The sequence below is a fragment of the Manihot esculenta genome, chromosome 10 (genome assembly GCF_001659605.2).
Source record: "Manihot esculenta cultivar AM560-2 chromosome 10, M.esculenta_v8, whole genome shotgun sequence".
NCBI lineage: Eukaryota > Viridiplantae > Streptophyta > Magnoliopsida > Malpighiales > Euphorbiaceae > Manihot > Manihot esculenta.
This window is the reverse complement of record NC_035170.2, coordinates 28,412,513-28,430,894: the sequence shown is the minus strand read 5'-3', so window position 1 is coordinate 28,430,894 and position 18,382 is coordinate 28,412,513. Positions and strand designations below refer to the sequence as shown.

The 18,382-nt window shown below is 32.3% G+C and overlaps 2 protein-coding genes across 4 annotated transcripts; one reads left to right on the top strand and one right to left on the bottom strand.

Annotated features, from left to right (window-relative positions):
• Positions 1-115: 115 nt before the first annotated feature.
• LOC110625293 (phospholipase ABHD3) lies at positions 116-10,829 on the bottom strand. 3 transcript variants are annotated; one of them, XM_021770900.2, is made up of 15 exons: positions 10,474-10,829; positions 10,269-10,358; positions 10,093-10,154; positions 8,122-8,222; positions 7,447-7,536; positions 6,802-6,924; positions 6,244-6,321; positions 4,254-4,339; positions 4,096-4,144; positions 3,507-3,562; positions 3,107-3,163; positions 2,898-3,008; positions 1,876-1,959; positions 1,081-1,150; positions 116-749 (listed from the first exon to the last, which is right to left on the bottom strand). In XM_021770900.2, exons 1-15 carry the CDS (start codon positions 10,737-10,739, stop codon positions 324-326), a joined length of 1,749 nt encoding a protein of 582 aa, XP_021626592.1. In that variant the 5' UTR covers positions 10,740-10,829; the 3' UTR covers positions 116-323. The 3 variants fall into 3 exon arrangements, with proteins under 3 accessions (XP_021626592.1, XP_021626593.1, XP_043817175.1); XM_021770901.2 differs by lacking the exon at positions 3,507-3,562 and having other exon boundaries at positions 2,898-3,028; positions 10,474-10,828; XM_043961240.1 differs by lacking the exons at positions 3,507-3,562; positions 4,096-4,144 and having other exon boundaries at positions 10,474-10,828.
• Positions 10,830-11,162: 333 nt separating this feature from the next.
• LOC110623903 (protein WHAT'S THIS FACTOR 9, mitochondrial) lies at positions 11,163-14,202 on the top strand. Its single transcript, XM_021768925.2, has 2 exons — positions 11,163-12,777; positions 13,372-14,202. Exon 1 carries the CDS (start codon positions 11,251-11,253, stop codon positions 12,547-12,549), a length of 1,299 nt encoding a protein of 432 aa, XP_021624617.1. The 5' UTR covers positions 11,163-11,250; the 3' UTR covers positions 12,550-12,777; positions 13,372-14,202.
• The last annotated feature ends 4,180 nt before the right edge of the window (positions 14,203-18,382 follow it).

Here is an 18,382-nt window from a genome sequence, read left to right as displayed (position 1 = left end):
AAATAATCTACAGCTAACAAGTGAAACTTGGGCCACGTTGTTAAATGCAATTCTGGACATTTCATGTTCAGAACAAAAGAAAAAGAAATCGACCATAAAATTTAAATCACTAAGCTAAAATGACAAATACAAAATGCCTTCCAATTTCCTTTCGTTCATTGACTTCATCTAATAGTTCAAACTCAAAAGCTTACAAATTTAAAAATGGCATTAGTATCTTTATTATCCTTATGAAGATAGTAGGTCATATCATTATTTATACCAGTTTATAATGGTAGGGATACCCATCAAGAATGACAATAGTTTGTGTACTACGATGTATACTATCTTCTAAACAATGACCCCGCGGCGATGTTTTTGAACTTTCTTTTGACGAACAAAAGAAGAGCTGAACCCACCAGCGGCCAAGTTGTTACAATTGCAATGTATGCAAGTAGCCAGATTGAAATCCTACTCCCTCGTGAGAGCTGATTTATGTGTCTTCTTAAAGGAACTATTAGATCATTCAGATTTTGATCTGCTGACTGCTTCATATCAAGTTTGGTTTGTGTCACATTATCAATCCTTTCTCTTTCAGAAATGATTTCTTCATCCCTTTTAACATGATCTCCATCTTCACTGTGTGTGTCTGCTGCAACATTATCTTGGTTGTTGCCTATTGCAGTCACCATTCCATCTTCCATAACATTCACGTAGGGTCCATGTTCAATCGAGGACTCCAACACAGAAGTCAAGTTGGATTCTTCCATCTGTTGCAAAGCAAATATTCAAGCTATTAACTTGCAGTCAACCGGGACTGGTAAATCCCATTTTAGTTCACAAGTTAAAATTTGGATCTTGGTTTAAGCTTCCAATTCTCATGTGTAGTGTTTTCATTTGGGTAACAGTATTCTGAGGTTGGTGCCACAACAAAATGCAAAAAGTCAACTTGTTAGATATTCTTTTCTCATGAAAATTCTCAATCTTCCACTCATTCAGAAGGAAAGGTTGTGCACACTTGTGCAGTGTGTGTGCGCACAAGCGTGTGTGCATGTGCATTTGCATTGTGCATATATAAGCCATCAGTGAACTATTTTGCACCTTCTTTCTTCTGTTTCTCAATGGGCTAGAATGCAGGACATGAAAGAATTCACCAACAGCTCTCACCCACCTACAAGTGAATGAAAAAACATTAATACATCATATCATGATTGCCATGTATATTTTTTTCACAATCCAAAGGGAGAGGCTTGCCATAGTATTTAATGACACCCCAATAAGTCAGGAAATTGAAATACATCTGTACATGTGTTATTTTGTCAACTTCTTTTTCTTGGATGAATTCACTGACTACCTGAAAACTAATGAAAACCTCATATAACAATACTGAGCTTCCCTTACATCAATTGAATACTTTGGTGGGAATTACTGAGATCCTTGTAAAACATCAAATGGGAACTCTTAAGAAGACACCTTTAGTAGGGTCAAAAAATGGGCTAAACCATTGGACTCTTGAAGGCGTAGACTCTCCATTTATCTCTCAATTTTTCTTTTGAGATAAAAGAAGAAAATGCGGAGACACAAGGAGAATGTGTGAATACACAAGGCAGGATTGAAAAAGGGAACACCGTCATAAATACAAAAGTTTATAGGTTCTACAATCAAGGACGATAAACATGAAGTCTCGAGGCTTTTTTTTTCATGGGCATAATCCCTCCCTTGTTTAATTAGAAAAGAAAAAAAAAATTCTTGCTAGTGAAAGAAGATATGCCGGAAGCAAAACACAACAATGATGTATAAGCAGCAGAAGCAAATTTTGGACAAGACAACACACATTATTTTGCAGGCCCATGAATAGCAAAAGATCATTAGAATGAGTGAGAAACAGTAAATTACCACAAGCTACTCGCAGTGATCCCCTCATAATAACCTAGGTGTCCCCCATGCTGTGTGGTAGCAAGGATAATGTTCTCATTTGCCCTAAAATAAATCAAACAAATCAGTTTCATATAAAATTGATAAATTAGTTGAAAGTAATAATATTATCACCATTGCAAAATATCGGATATCATTTGGCACAAATAACAAACTCTGCTAATTAAATGAAAATATAATAATAAATTTGAGATATCATTTGGCACACAGAGTTATGAACTATGCCAAATAATGAAAATACAAACATAAATTTGGCATTTTTTGGGTGAGTACTGTTAATTTTTTTAAACATATTTAACATGCCTTAGCAACAAAGATGTGCAGTAGTACAAGGACAAGGGCATCTGGTGCTCATCAACTGATACATCCATCAGTTTTGATAGGAAGTATAACCAAATATTACTTGAGATATAAAAATATGTATCAATTGATCTTTTTCACCAGAAGTGTAGATTAGCAGGTGTAACATTATATGTTGGTGGACAAAACTTAGACCATGAATCTTAACTTGTATTGAAACTTATTTCAGGTTAGAACCATATTTACTTTGACCCTTCACTTTAGCCCATAAGGGCACTTAGGCAACCATATGACAATTTGGCACATTAAAATTGTGAAGCAATTATCAATATTTTGAAAAGTAAGCAAGTCTGACACCCAGAAATATGTCCCTGACCAATACTTGCACTTAAGTCCAAATGATTAGAACTAAAGTGTAGGAAAGGAGGTTTCTGATGCATGCCTTTTTTGTTTGAGAACTTTTGGCATAGGAGCATGACTTGTATACCTAAGGTGGAATTTTCACACAGAGTTGAAAAGCAATTGGTTTTAAAGTTTAATGCTTGTGCCTTGGATATGATAAAAAGCACCAATTCGTGAAACAAAGTGCTTTGAGATTTCCTCAAGTAATGCCACACATAATGAAAAAAGAGCATATAGCCAAATGCTAGAGGTGTAGAAAACTGAGGATGCTGACACCCTACCTACATTCATCCCATGGGATGGCTTCCCTTGTACAAACTGGATCATCCAGGGCGCTCACACAAAGAAGAGGCAATGATACATTTCCTACGAAATTTACACAACTAGAACGCCTGTAATAAGTATCCACAGTCTGAGAAACAGAAGAATCCTTTTAGTTAATCAGGGGATGAAAACAGAAGCTTTGAGGATAAGAAAAAGAGTTTTTCACCTCAAACTTCGCAAGAACTCGGGTAGCATGTTTGTCGAAGTCTCTAACTGAACGTGACTGTCAAGGGGAAAACCAGAGTTCATCAAAAGGAATATGCAGATTAGAAGCAGAAGAGTTGTTCAGTTATAGTGTCATTAAATTATTATTTTCATCTATACAGTATACATATGAACAAATACATGAATGCTAAGGTGCAAAACCTGATTGTGGACTTTGTTGACAATGTAGACTAAGTGACTATTTGGCATTGTTGTTGAGAAAAACACTTTTAAATATATTAGTTAAAAAATATTAAAAATTATGTAAAATTATTTTTGATATAATTTAATCATAAAGACACAAAAATAACAAAATATTTTTTTCCAAAATGTTTTTTTTTTTTCTTTCAACAGCATCTAACCTTATGCTTTTTCTGAAAAGTTCTTTTCTGGCTCCCAACCTCAATGCCAAACAGCTCTACATGTAAATGTTAAAAGACAAAGGAGACCAGTATTTAGTTTGCTTGTCTAAATATGCTGTTTTCAATATGGGCATACTTCAAAAGCAATACGATCCACATTGCATGATCCACCATCTTATACTCATCGTTTTTAGAAGCCTAGAAAGAATGCATTACAAGCTAGAAGCCAGATTTGAGCAAGGAAGACGCCCTACATTTATGACATCAAAAAGCCTCTCTTATCATCACAATCATTTAAGCCAGTGATACAAAAAATAGTGACAAACTGACAATACATTATAAAAATAATCTAGGATGACACATTACTCAGTTTTAAATTGGGTGGAAATTTAAATGCCAATGTTTTTTAGAGAATAAAAAGGATTCTTTATCAGTACAGAAGTTCATTTAAGTGGTCCTTCACCTCCTCCCCTAAGTTATTTCATTGACAGATACACTTAACTGTTTTCAAAAACCCAGATTTTTTGTTAATATTCACTTGTGGATCATGCAATTGGTGGAGTTTAAGAAAGAAAGAGAAGTAGAGTACCAGCTTGACATTGTCCCATTCTATTAGACGAGACAAGATAGAATGATGCCTGCAGGAAAGTACAAATTAACCCTAGAGAAAACACAACAAACAAAGCATGCAGAACTGCTATAATGAGATGCCCTATGTCAAGTAAAAAAAGGGTAACTTAGACATACAACTCGGCATAACCTTGTAGGCCAATAGCTAGCACTCTATCATAGAGCTTCTGCACAAGCCTGCGGTTGATGTACCTGTCACATACCTGTAAAGCAACCACAATAGTTTTGAAATTGGTATGCTGTTCTCACAAAAACTGCAACTCTATTAACAGATAAAAACTTTAAAACTCCCAATAAACGAAGAAATGAAAACAAAGATTCAGACAATCTATTGTCTTCTCTTTTTTCACCAATATTTGACAATGACACTTCTTTAGGATGTGATTGGTTTCATTGCCATTATTTGTTTTTTGTGTTCATTTGCTAGAAAAAAAAAAGTCATTCAGCAGAAATGTTACCATATTTTATTTTATTGCTTTTATGAAACCGTTTAGAAACAAAACTCTTTTAGAAGAGAAACCACAAATCCTAGTTTGTGGTTTTGTTTTTCACTTTTCTTCATTCTCCTTTATCTTTTCATTCCGCATATCTTCATCTTTGTCTATTTTCCTCTCCTTTCCTCTCCCCTAACTTCTTCATCTTGCTTTATTTGGTGAGACAATTCATCTTTATACCCTCCTGTCTTTCCTCTTTTTTGTCATCATTATAGTTTTACTCAAGAATTCTTAATTAATTTTTCATTTTGTACTAAGATCATCATGGTTCTCATTGTTCCTGGAGTCACAAAATTTTATCTGTTTCTTATTCAATCACTTAAATTCTTCTACATTTCTAACTGAAATCTTTTACAAATTTAGGTCATGATTCATGTAAATGGACTTTTAACTAAGGTTAATGGAAATGGGTGTTTTCAAGAGGGATTAACGTAAAATATACAGAAGTATGATGATGGGTAATTGAACCGCAAGATTGTTAGTAGTGTTGTAATTGTCTTATTCACAACTACTGCAAGAGTAAGTTCTGTTTCTATGAGAAAATTGTTCTCTAAATCAGTTTATACAAAATGTAAATTAGCTTTTGGTTTTTCAGAAATAAAAAACCAAAAAACTACAATGATATCGAACATGAGCTTAGTTGTTCTTTCTTTTTCCTCTTTTCTTTGTAAATTACTAGAGGATATCTTATCCTCCATAAATGTCCTTCAAAAACAAAAGAAAGGTCTCATCATTTCAATAAGGAATGTGTTGAGTTTCTGATTTGCTCATCCAGAGTAGTTATGATTAAACTTTTTGACAGCAGTTACTCCCTTATTGTAGTGATGTAGAACCAAGTAAAGATAAAGAAAAACACAGAAACAGTTCTCTGAAAACTTAATTTGTTATTGACCCATTAATAGTGTCCTAATACCTAGAGAAGTAGAGCCTAATCAGGGAAACTTCATACTAAAAGAATTGCAGAACAGGAAAGCCTAATCCTAATAAGAACATAATAAACTTTTACGATCTTATGCATATCTTCACATGAAAGGGGAAAACAAGGAAGAAGAAGAAGAAGAAGATATAGACAGTTGATAGTTTAAGAAAAAGAAACAGCACAAAGTTCAGATTAACTTCACATAATTGCAGGCCAATTTGCTTATAGTGCTACTTATGATGCATTGCTTTAAGCTCAATCTTGTTTTTCACACTGCTATACTTAGCTCACAGTTCACAACTAAGCCAAATTATCTCACCAACCTATGCCTTTTTCATCATGGCCATGCATGTCTTTGCAAGAGACCAAGGGAAATAGAGATTTTTATTTTCTCTCTTTGCGTGAAAGACTAGCCTTTACTATTCAATTTAAAAAATACTGAAATAGATATTGGGACCCTACTACAATCAACTTGCAACATATAAATTCATTGTTTGTGTAGGAGAGGAAGATGCTATTATGTTTTTAAGCAACACTTCAACCCTGAAAAGGTGAAAAGAATCAAGAGATCATATCAAAACAATGATATCCTTGTGCAAACCATTAGATGCCAAGAAAAAAAAAAAGCAATTTTGTAATGACATAGCTCAAGTTGAAGGTAATTAGCATTCAATCACATCGGGCAAATACTAACCAAAAGGTCCCAAGGACAGCAGACAGCAGCAGCACCAGTAAGAGGAATAGGAACCCCTTTTTCTCCAAGATATTTTACCTAGAAGAAGTACTTCATCTTAATAAAAAAAAATATACACTTCAAATGGGTCAAAATTTCCAATCATGCGTAAAGCAATATTGTCATCACTTAGATCATAAGAATGAGAAGGAAGATTCCAATTTCCCTCTTTCTATTCGGTAGAACAGCTCCTATGGTTGTTAACTTTATGAAACCATGTACCTTATGTTTAGTAATATTTGTGGTTAAGAAAAGATGATAGATAGTGTCCTTTTTGCATGTCTTATTTGCTATTTGATGATCAAGAAAATTGGCCATTATATCCACCCAAGTAAGTGGTTGTAATTAGGAATAAATGGTGAAATGAAGAGAAGAAAGCAGTTATGCAAATCAAGTGCATGCCTCAAATGCCTTGCACAATATAGTAAGTTAGTTCATTAAGATGATGTGATTTGCATTTTCACACAAAACTTTGAATGAACAGGACAAGAGAAAGAGATCAGGGGCAATTCATTTTACCAGAATATTGGCACCAATGCTAGTTCCGACAGCATATAGAGGAGCCTCTGGATATTCACAGTGAACATGATTGATGATACTCCGAATGTCCTCTGTCCACCCAGCATTATAGAAGCAATCAGACTGACCATATATGTTTATAACAAAATACCTAGTCAGTCAACAATCTTGATAACACAACAATGAAAGTCCAGACAAGCATTGGATGTATAAAAAATACTCATGGACGAGAATTTTGAAAAGATAAACAGACAAAAATCTCTTCAAGCAAATTAAAATATTATATAGTTTATTGTGCAGGTAGATAATAACGAATATGCTCAAAATGAGATGAGATGCTCATCAAGCACGTGATCCGCTTACAAATTTTACCCATACATAGAATCACCTCTCAATAGAGAAAGGGCAATTTATTATGTAAGCAAGCCTATAAATCAAAAAGTTCAGACCAAATCCAACGATGAACCACTACTCATCATATTTATTAGGATGAACTTTTTTTTATTAATGTGAATTCTTTTGCAATATTTTTAAGAGGGAGTCGAGAGAGAGAAAGAGAGAACCAATGATCCATGGAGAGTGAAAGAAAAATATACTTCATAAAAAAATAAAATAAAAGGTTGGTTGTGAATATTTCATACTCACAGTAATTGACATGCCTCCTAATCCCCGATGATTGCATACAACAACATTCCAACCCTGCCTTGCCATTGTGAAAGCAAGGTGCTTTATATACTGTTACACAGAACATTTCTATTAGATTATAAAAGGAGAGTGCGATGGTGTAATTAGTACTCAAAAAAGGCAAGTATTACCATAGAAGAGCATGTTTTATGTCAACTGATAAGAAAAGTGAACATGAAGTTGAGTTTAACCTCAAATTTCACAGACCAAAATAAAAATTAATAAATGGAACTTTGAGATGCCAACAATTCTTACAGATTTGCTTAATAACATGCAGCTGTAAGGAGATAATAAGGGAGTTTCTGTTCTAGATTTTTGCTATAGTTGAATCCACTCCTTATAATTTTTACAATCCATGTCAATATCAACAATTAGTACATTGTTCTCAACAGAAAATGTTTCTAACCTCTTTGCATTGACCAAAAATAAAAGATCATCAAACATGAAACAGTAAGAAGACTTCAAACCAGATGATTTTGAGTGGTGTAGAGTGTACACAAAACAGAATAATTTGCATTGACTACTATCAACTTCCATATGATATAAGATAGTTTGATGTCAGTGAGCAGCGCACACATAAATAACAATAATTCTTTGAACATATCACAGAGGATACAGAAAATGAAAGGAACTTACAGCAGAGGCTGAATCACTAGTTAAGCCAGGAATCACTATTAGTATTGGAGCTTTATCATCCAGTGAAACAGTATCATTATTGTAGCAGACACCTTCTTCAACTGTAGAATTAAAGTTGTAAGAACTACAGACAAATAATTTGCTACCCTGTTCACTAGAAGCTTCAAATTCCTCCTTTCATCCCATAATTTTTGTTCAACTTTTTAATTTTTTATGTCCCAAAATATTATCCATTTTCCTTTTTTACATTACGGTTAACATATAAATTGACTATTATAGCCCTATTTAATGTTATGTTATTTTCAAATAGGAATTCTATTTAATGTTATGTTATTTTCAAATAAGAATTTAAACTCTCTCTTAGAATTTAATTCAAACTATGTGTTATTATTAATAATTTTATTGTTTCAATAAAATTTAATATCCTCATTTTATATTACAAATAGGTATAATTGGAAAGTTAATAGAAAAATTTGAACTTTAACTAAAATAACTATCATTTCTTAATCTTTGTGAAAAAGTAAAGTGACGAAAATTATGGGATGAAGAATTATTCAAACTATATGTTATTAATAATAATTTTATTGTTTCAATAAAATTTAATATCCTCATCTTATATTACAAATAGGTATAATTAAAAAGTTAATAGAAAAAATTTAAACTTTAACTAAAATAACTATCATTTCTTAATCTTTGTGAAAAAGTAAGTGGATAAAAATTATGGGATGGAGGGTGTAATTTCTACTGGATTGTTGTCCATCGCGAGAAACATGAAACAGTTCCCAAATAATAATTGTTATTCCACTACTCATTATATAGGAGTTACACTTAATATACCAGGAGACCATATCTCAATCTTGAGGAGATATTAAATACTAGAGGACATAATATCATTTTGTCAGAGATATTTTGGCAAGTAATAAAAGCATAAATCAACATAGATTTAATGTTTTATACCCAACAAAAAAATGCCAATTTTGTTCATGTTCTTTTTGTTCTCACTTAAACTCACATACATTTCTCCCTACCATTCAATCAAAGCATTTACCAAAGAGACATTAAAGGTTTGCTGATGGTCAAGACGGATAGATCTGCTAACTTGTCGTCACATATGTTCATCCATGCTTCAAAAGCATTCAACAGAAAAGCATAAAATTTTGACCTAAACTTTACTACATCCACTTGTGACCCTGCATTAATTTTCTTAACTCTCTGCTTTTGACAAAATTATAAGAGGATGACGATGGAAAGAGTGGAAAAATATGTTGGAAGTATGGTGAGAGCCAAAACAGTTTCAGGAAAAAAAATAGTGCCAGGCAAAAAACAAAGTATCAGAAAAGAGTGTGGCAACATATAGCATGATATGACAGGCATGAATTCGCTCATTACAAGATAGAGTGATATTTCACATTGGAAATAGTTGCATTATTGTTAAATACTGCGTGTGTGCATATACATACATATGGATTTGCAACAGCAGCGCAAATCTGCAATCTCAAATTGAAGCTGCCAATAATAAACCATCTCCAACCATGGATTAAAGGTTGCACCAAGTAACATTTCTGCTTCTCTACTAGTTTAGCGCTATTTGGTTTCATTTTATAATGACTCTATATTTGTGGTGCTGTTCATCCCATTGTTATGCATGTTCTTCTCGGTCATTCTTGATTATATGATAGCGATGCTTATCATTGTGGGAATGGGCATAATATTTTGATTTCTAATTTGAGAATGTGCAGCTCCAATAAACGCATAACTTTTATGCTTCAATTTTTATCTTAAGCTAAGAACATGTATGCTATATACTCCGCTTAATTATTTGCCAACTACTAATCCTCCTTCTGGGAACTAGAGTAATGGACCGGGCGTGCCGAGTAATCAGTTATAAACCAGTGGTAGCTAAAGGGCATATTTGAATCAGTTGCATTGCAATTAAGGCATTTAGATGAAAGGGTTACAACTGATACTCACCATCAATGGACATTAGCCAATCCAAAGCAATTGTTCCTCCATCATTAGCATGGAATATATGTCTGAAGCAGAAAACATATATTAACCCACTTAAATTAAACAGAGAGAGAGAGAGAGAGGGAGTGAGAGAGAGAGTTAATATTGGTCCAAGCACAGTGTAAAACGATAGTACTAACCTTCTATAGGCAAAATTAGGAGAATTGCCAAAAAGACTCAAGAAAGCTGTCTGGACATGAGGACTAGATAGCCATGGTGTAGGAAAAAACCTTCAGGAAATGAAAAAGAAGCAAACTTTGAATTGCTAAAGTAACAATTCTAAACCAAAAATCTGCAAAACTAACTGAAGTTCAAAGTATCCGCATGCAAATTGCAAAGCTCAACCTTCCATGAAGAATCCGACACTTGGAAGCGACGGATTGGTAGAGCTCAGAGGAGGAACTGCAATTGAGCAACACAGGATCGCCTCCAAATCCAGTAACCAAATCACGAAAGAAATGAATCTCCAGGAAATTGTAGAGGAAGAGGAGAAGTATAAAGAGAAGGCAAAGCAGAAAGTGAGAGATGGGAATTAGAGATAAAGCTTTGAAGAGAAGCTCGTAAGGATAGACCGGCGACGAGTCTATCGATAGTACCGTGAAATCGTCCATTGAAGAAGCGAGTTTAAAGTGAAGGAGGAGGGAGTTTCGTGGAGAGACTGGTGGTGACAGATGTGGTTGTGTTTGTAGTAATGACGGGTAGAAGAACGACTAATTTGATTGGTTGGTTGGGTTTTCTCAGAACGATGCCGTTTTGTTAAGCTTCTGAAGGAAAATATTATTTTTATAAAATTTTAGACTATTTATTATTTTTATCAAAGAAACTGCTAAAACAGTAATTTTAACAGATTTTTAGAATTATTAAAATTAAATAACATATTTAAAATTATTGAATTAAATATAAATGTTTCATACGATCAATTTAATAGAAATATTAAAAAGCTTTATTAAAAAAAATATTTTAATTAATTAATTTTAAAATATAGGCGAATTAATAAACTTTTTATAAATTCAGGGACCTATATAGTAATTCTACTATTAATCACCCTTCTTCCTCACTTCTCCGTCACCGAGAACCACAATCAGCCTTCAGGGCTTAAACCACCGGCACCTCTCAACCCATATGCGTCTCTACGGCGCCAAATTCCCATGCCGACTGCATCATCACCGGACCTTCATCGCCGCCAAGGTCAAATGGGTCCGCGACCCATATCTAGACAAAGCAGTGTCCAAGGAAAAAGACCTTAAACAAGCCATTTCTGTCAAGAATGAAATCCTCACCTCTCCATCTAAATCTCTTCCTCTTTCCTCTCTGTCCCTCCTCAAACCCCTCTTAAACCTCCCCACCACAGCCCTGAAGTTATTCCAAAAATACCCAACTCTTTTTACCCAGTTCCAGCCCTCTGCTTCCCTGCCTCTCCACGTCAAGCTCACCCCTCATGCTCTCTCAATCCACAAGGAAGAACAAGAGATCCATAATTCCTCAACTCATAGAGATGATGCAGTTAAAAGGCTAGCTAAGCTTTTAATGCTCACCAGGGCAACCAGATTGCCTTTGCATATTATTGATAGGCTGAAGTTTGATCTGGGATTGCCACATAATTATATCACTGCCCTTTTATCAGATTATCCTGAATATTTTCAGGTTTGTGAGGCTCAAGATTGTTTTAGTGATAAAGAAACGCTTCATCTTGAGCTGGTGTGTTGGAGAGATGAATTAGCTGTGTCTGAAATGGAGAAAAGAGTGGCTCATGGAGATGTGGAAAATGTCAAGAAAGGAGAGCGTATTGGGTTCTCTTTAAGTTACCCAAATGGGTTTGATTTGAAGAAGAAGGTTAAAGATTGGGTTTTTGAATGGCAAGGTTTGCCATATATATCACCATATGAAAATGCCTTTCATTTAAACCCGAATGGGGATCAAGCTGAGAAGTGGGTTGTGGCTGTGCTACATGAGCTTCTATGGTTGTTAGTGTCGAAGAAGACAGAGAAGGAGAATGTGTTAATTTTGGGAGATTATTTCGGGTTTGGTAATAGGTTTAAGAATGCTTTGGTGCATCATCCTGGAATGTTTTATGTTTCTAATAAGATTAGGACCCAAACTGTAGTGCTCAGGGAGGCATATAGGAAGGATTTCTTGGTAATAAAACATCCATTGATGGGTATGAGGTTTAGGTATATTCATCTTATGAATAAAGCTAATGAAAAGCAAAGAAAAGCAGCTGGTGGAGCTTTAGGTTCTTGGTCAAGAAGGCGGGTGGCCTCATCCATCAATAGAGGGAAAGTAAGAACGATAAGAGATAAGAGTTGGAAGGGAGAGGAAGATAAATCAAACGGCTCTTCTGATTCTGAGTTTGAGGATTTTGACTATTCAGAGTCTGAAGTTGAGGATGGCAATGATGAGGTAAGGAAATTGGATTTGTGAACTGATATGATGATAATTGGTGACTTGTGAACAAGGAAGCTAGAGCTTTGGAGTTATGCTCAAAAGGGCTCAATTGGAAGATACAATCAGTTGGACAAAACTCTTTGAAGATAAGAAATTAAGAGAATATAGAAGAAGATTTACCAGAAGATCCAATAAAAAAGCACATATTGCTAATTGAAATATGCAGTGAAGGGATCAGGTTCTCTGTTTACAGCTTCTTGGATGGTGAATTACCTTTTTACTCTGCTTTTTAATTGCACTGTTCATTATGCCATCCTTTTGAGATGTTGATTTAACCATGAATACTTGAGTATACTTGCAGAAGAGATATATTTGATAGCATCATGCTCTGCAAAGTTCACATGTTAAACATGATTAATATAATATGTTATTGTAAAATGGACTTGGAGTAATTTCACTTTGGCTTTTGGATAATTAATTATTTTTATTGTTTCCATTATTTTTCAACATGCCCTCTCAGCATTTGCAAAATAGAATTTTTTGAAAAATTATAGTGAATTGTCTCTCAAAAGAAAAAGTTAATTTGAATTGAGTTTTATCTGTGATGTTTTTAGCAGTCCAGGTAGAATTTTGGTTGGTATTGTTGGAAGCATTATGAATTTATTATGACATCCAAGTTTATAGGCATCATGGTGTTGTATAGACATACTTAGCTTGTAGTTCCAAAAAATGGAGTCATTTCTGGTTTTCTTTTACAATGAAGGTGTTTATTCCATTCTGTTTCCTGATCATACATAGATTGAGTGTTAAAAGTACGTAATATATGAATGTTCATTCTTCTTATCATATCATTGGCAGCATGGAGATTGGTCTCATATGTGGCCCAATTGTTAATTGGCTCAGAAACTACGAAGTGGAAAAAGAACTCTCTCTAGTTGTCTCAAACAAAACTCTCTCTGTTTCTCTTCTTTTTTCCCGGGGCAAACCTCAGTCTCCCCTGCCCAGCTTTTCTCCTCTTCCCTAGAGTGCATGTCCTTCCCTCCTCACTTCTGGGAGAGGCTCTGTATATTATGATCTTGCATGCTTAATGGTGAGTGTTTTTAGAGGTCTTGCCATGTTTGGATAATAACATTTAGGTAAAGGGCTTTCTTTTAAAGATGATGGGTACCTCTTGGGGTCATGAACCAGGCTTGCATGACTTTAATGGTGACCCTCAAAGGTCAAAGTTCTTTGAAGCCAAACCCACCCTCTACTCCACTCCAGTTGCTGCGGTTTTGTTGCTGACAAGTGACACCTCAAGGGATGCTTCAGTGCTTTTTCCACAGTTGGGGACCTCTTGGGGCTTCATTCTGGTGGTTTACCTGTAGTAGAGGAGGTCTTCCCACTTTTATGCTCTGACATTCTTCACTTGGCAGCTGATAGCTTCGTGGTCTGGCGATGCTGCTACATTGCAATTCTTGCTTGTGCTGGATTTCTCTTGGCATTGGGGTCAAGTTTGACTTGATTAACCTAGGGTCGTTGAGTTGTGGAGGCTTAGATTTAGGCTGTGTTCTCTGGGCTTTTACTTTGGGTTCTTTTGCTTGGGGCTTGCTCTTGTTCTGGTTCTTTGTCTGGGCTTCTTTTGCTGGGACTTTCGTTAGGATTCTTTATTTTGGGCCATTAATGAAATCTACCATTAAATTTCTGATATGATATGCTTTGCATTCCCTAATTTTCAAATTACTCTCTAACTTCATTTCTTATTAAATGATTGCCATTCTTTTGTGTCAGTCTCTAAATCAAAGAAAATATGCATTGAGCATGCTTTGTTCACCCTTGTTATTATGACCAAAGCTTTGGGAAGTAGTGATGAAGCTCAAATTGACAAATGACTGACTGAACAGGCCCTGAATTTTGCGTATGTGTAGATGACTAACTTGAAAGCCTTAAGAGGAATATTTGCAAATAGGCTGTAGACATGGGGAATGAATATTGCATAGTTTGCTATAGAGCCATAACCTTCACATTTTGGCGAAAAGGGATCCAAGTACCTGACTTCAACTAGTTTGGGATTTGCTGTTGTTGTTGTTAACATTTTGGAACTGAGCAGCATTATAGACATGGCCAATAATGTTGTTTAGCAATTAATAGAATATATGAGGATTAGGGATGGCAAAAGGATCGGGTATTTTCAGATATCCGATCCGATCGAACCCTAATAAAACAGTAGAACGGATTTGGGTAGTTATAATCGGGTTTGGGATGGGTTTGGATTTTAAAAATAATACCCGTTGCGGGTTCGGATCGAATTCGGGTTTTATGTGCAGGGTATCCATTATCTGAATCCGTTTATATAAATAGTTAATTTAATATAAAAAATATATTTTATAATAATGTTTATAAATTTTTTTATATTTTTTTATTTAAAAATTTAAATTTAAATATTCTGTAGAAATATTAAATTTTTTAAATGAAAATTATTAATGAAAAATATTTTTTATATAAATTATTAATTAAAATATATAAAATTAAACGGATTTGAGTTTTATTCGAATAATAATAATCGGGTTTGAAACGGATTCGGATAGTTTAAATTATTTTTTAATTGGATTCGAAACGAATTTAAATATTACTAATATAAATTAGGTTTGAATTCGAATAGTTTAATTTTCGCGGTAGGCCTTACCATTTACATCCCTAATGAGGATTGAAAATGGCCTTAGAAAAATATGCCTAAATCTGTCCCACATAATCAACAGGCTTTTAGGAGCTAATTTGATCTAACCATTGACTCTATGATATGGACGAAAAATGCCATTAAAAAAAAAAGCATTATGTTCGAAAATGTTTCCGGAATCCTAAACCGAAATTGAAAATAAATTGATGTTCCCTGAATCGTATCGAATTGAATTTATTAATTATTTGATTTTAATTTTGATTTTTTATTAAAAGCTCCATCTAAATCGAAAACATATCAAAAAATTGATTTATTTATTTTTAAATAAAAATTAATTTTATATATATGTTTTTAAAATTATTTTAATGATATTATGTTTATATTATATAATTTCAATAATATATTTTATATCTTATATAGTTTTAATAATAAATTTTAATTTTAATTTTATAAATTATTAAATAATATATAATAAAATTATAAATAAATATAAATAAAATAGTTATTTTAGCGTTATTCCAAATTTAATAAAAGTTTATTTCATTTGTGCATATATATATTTTATTATTTTTATATTTAATATTTTTTAACTATTTTTATAAATTAAATTATTTAAAATAAATATAAGAATGCTACAATTTTATTTATAAAATTAAAATAAAAAAAATTAAAATAAAAATTAGCACTGAATTAAAATCGTACTGAAACTATTTTAATATTAAAATATAATTTTAAAATTTTTTAAAAATTTAAAATTTAATTTCAATTTTAATTTTTAACAAAAATCTTATCAAAACTAGAGTTGAACGGCAGCAAAAAAACAACATAAGAAGGATTGGTAAGATAATAATTGTTGAGTTGTAGGCAGGTAGACATGCATGTGCATGCATTATTCCCATTTATATTCTGTTTGACTTTGAGTCCGGCTGGGTTAATTAGTAAAAAAAATAATATTTATAAAAAAAAAATTATTATTTTATTTTTAATTTATTCTTATTTTTATGTTTAAATTATTTTAAAATTTTAATTTAAGTTTAACTTAGCGTAAAAATTAAAATTTATTGATTAATACAGAAAGTCACTTTTTTAAAAATAATTTATATTTTTTTATTAAAAAAATATTTTCTATCAATCCCAAATATCAGAAAATATAAAATCATTAATAATTTTCAGGTTTTATTCGTGGATGGTTAAATTATTGAGCAATGCTACTGAGAATTATTAAAAATGAAATAAATGCAAAAATTAATTTGGAAAGATATAGATAGGCCTTTGTATTATTTGAAATTGATTCATTAAATACTTAATTAAAATTATAATTTATAAAATTATAATAAATAAATAAATATTATTATCCACGTGCATCCGCCCCTGGCAGTATTGCCTGTGCATTGCAACGTTCATCTTTATAAGCCGCCAATTGTTTATTAATATAATTTTTTAAAGGTTGGTGTTTAAATAATTAAATTAATATACAAATACAGTTAGTTATAAGTACAATTGTATTAATTATATTTTAATTATGTCACGTTGAAACTTAATTATAATTATACTCGACCGATGAAAAAAGAATAAGAAGTATTTTCATTAAATTATCTTATATAGGAATTTAGACAGACACTTGAAAAGTATTTTTATCAAATTATTTTATATAAAAATTTGATTTTAAATGATTGTAAATTTTTGTTAAATTTTAGAATTGATATTTCTGATAGATAGGTTTGTTATAATTTTATTACTCATATTTTGGCTAAAAAATTTATCAGATATAATCCTCTATATATTTGAAATAATATCTCTTTTTATTGAATAAAATTTTATTAATATAATTAATAATTTTGGTTAAAAAAAACTCAATCATGTTAAAATATATTATTTAATTATAACATATTTAAAGTGTCGGTGATTATTAGATTATAGAATTACGGTATATTCTCTCAACTTGGCTAAAAAAATTTTGTAAAAATTTAAATTTTAAAATGTCGTATTCATAAAATTTCTAAAAATATAATTAAGATACCTTATAATTTTAATGCAAAGTAATATAATATAAACATTTTGATACATATTCATAAAATTTAAATTGTTATATAATTTTACAACCATCCATCAAAATAATAATAATTATATATAATTTAAAATTAAAATTTATTATATTTTTTATATAAAAATTCTCTCTTTAAACTCAAGTTTTTCTAACGTAACACTATTTATTTATTAAAATTGTGAGTTTATGATGATTTTATTTTTTTAAATATAAGCTAATGTTTTAAAATTTAGAAAATAGAATTTATGGTAATTATTAATGTTTGGCTTGAAAGAAGAATGTTTCTCCCCTTTTATCCCTTCCTTTATGTCTGCTAGTGATACTTGACGGTCTCTCTGTTACGGTGCCACCTGTCTTTATACATACGAAAGCGTCAGATATCCTCTTCACACCAGACGATCATTTAATTTCCCTTAGCGTGCATGCAGACAAGACTGCGAAGTGACTGGACCCTTCCTCATATCACATCACTGAGCTAAACTTCTTTGGATCTGTGCTTATGAGTGATACGGTCTGCTCCATGCGTCTGCGTCGAGACTGAAAGTGTTGAATTGGTATGCCGAGGAGACTGAAAGTGTTGAATTGGTATGCCGAGGAGACTTCATAGGTTTTGAACTAATACTATCTTTTTAAATTCAGCCTCATTTTGAAATGATGAGATCCGGCGGTTATCATAATCATGTATATTTTTTATAAAAAAAATCTAGCTAATTTATTTCTTCCTGTAATTGTAAAGAAAAGGACAAGTCTTGATGTGTGCTTGAAAAGCAAGTGAAAATATCATTGCCTTTAGCTAGTTCTTTTATTGGAGTTGAATAAAGCGAGTGAGATTAATCCTTATTTTTTAAAAAAATTAATTAAATCAAATAATTAACAAGTTAGTATGGTTTGACTCAATAATTTTAGTAAAAAAAACTTGAAAAATTATATTTAAATTGAATAAAAATTAAAATAATAAATAAAATACTAATTTTTTTCAAATTTAATTTAATCACGATTTGAGTTTGACATTGAAAGGTGGCTCTATGGAAGTTTCCAGAGCCATTTTGATATGATTTTGATTTTAAAATAGATCCCTTGGGGCCAATTTTCCGAAGTTACATTAATCGTGGGAACCCTTACCGATAGGTCTCGGGAAAAAAACAAAAAAGAAAAAATGTGCCTAT

What these genes read in the sequence shown, in the direction of transcription:
- LOC110623903 (XM_021768925.2), top strand. Translation starts at nt 11,251, where the DNA reads ATGCGTCTCTACGGCGCCAAATTCCCATGCCGACTGCATCATCACCGG.
- LOC110625293 (XM_021770900.2), bottom strand. Translation starts at nt 10,739, where the DNA reads ATGGACGATTTCACGGTACTATCGATAGACTCGTCGCCGGTCTATCCT. An exon ending in TTGGCTAATGTCCATTGATG is followed by an intron (nt 8,223 to 10,092) that starts GTGAGTATCAGT and finishes TTAATTCTACAG; the next exon opens with TTGAAGAAGGTGTCTGCTAC. An exon ending in CTAGTGATTCAGCCTCTGCT is followed by an intron (nt 7,537 to 8,121) that starts GTAAGTTCCTTT and finishes TCTGTGTAACAG; the next exon opens with TATATAAAGCACCTTGCTTT.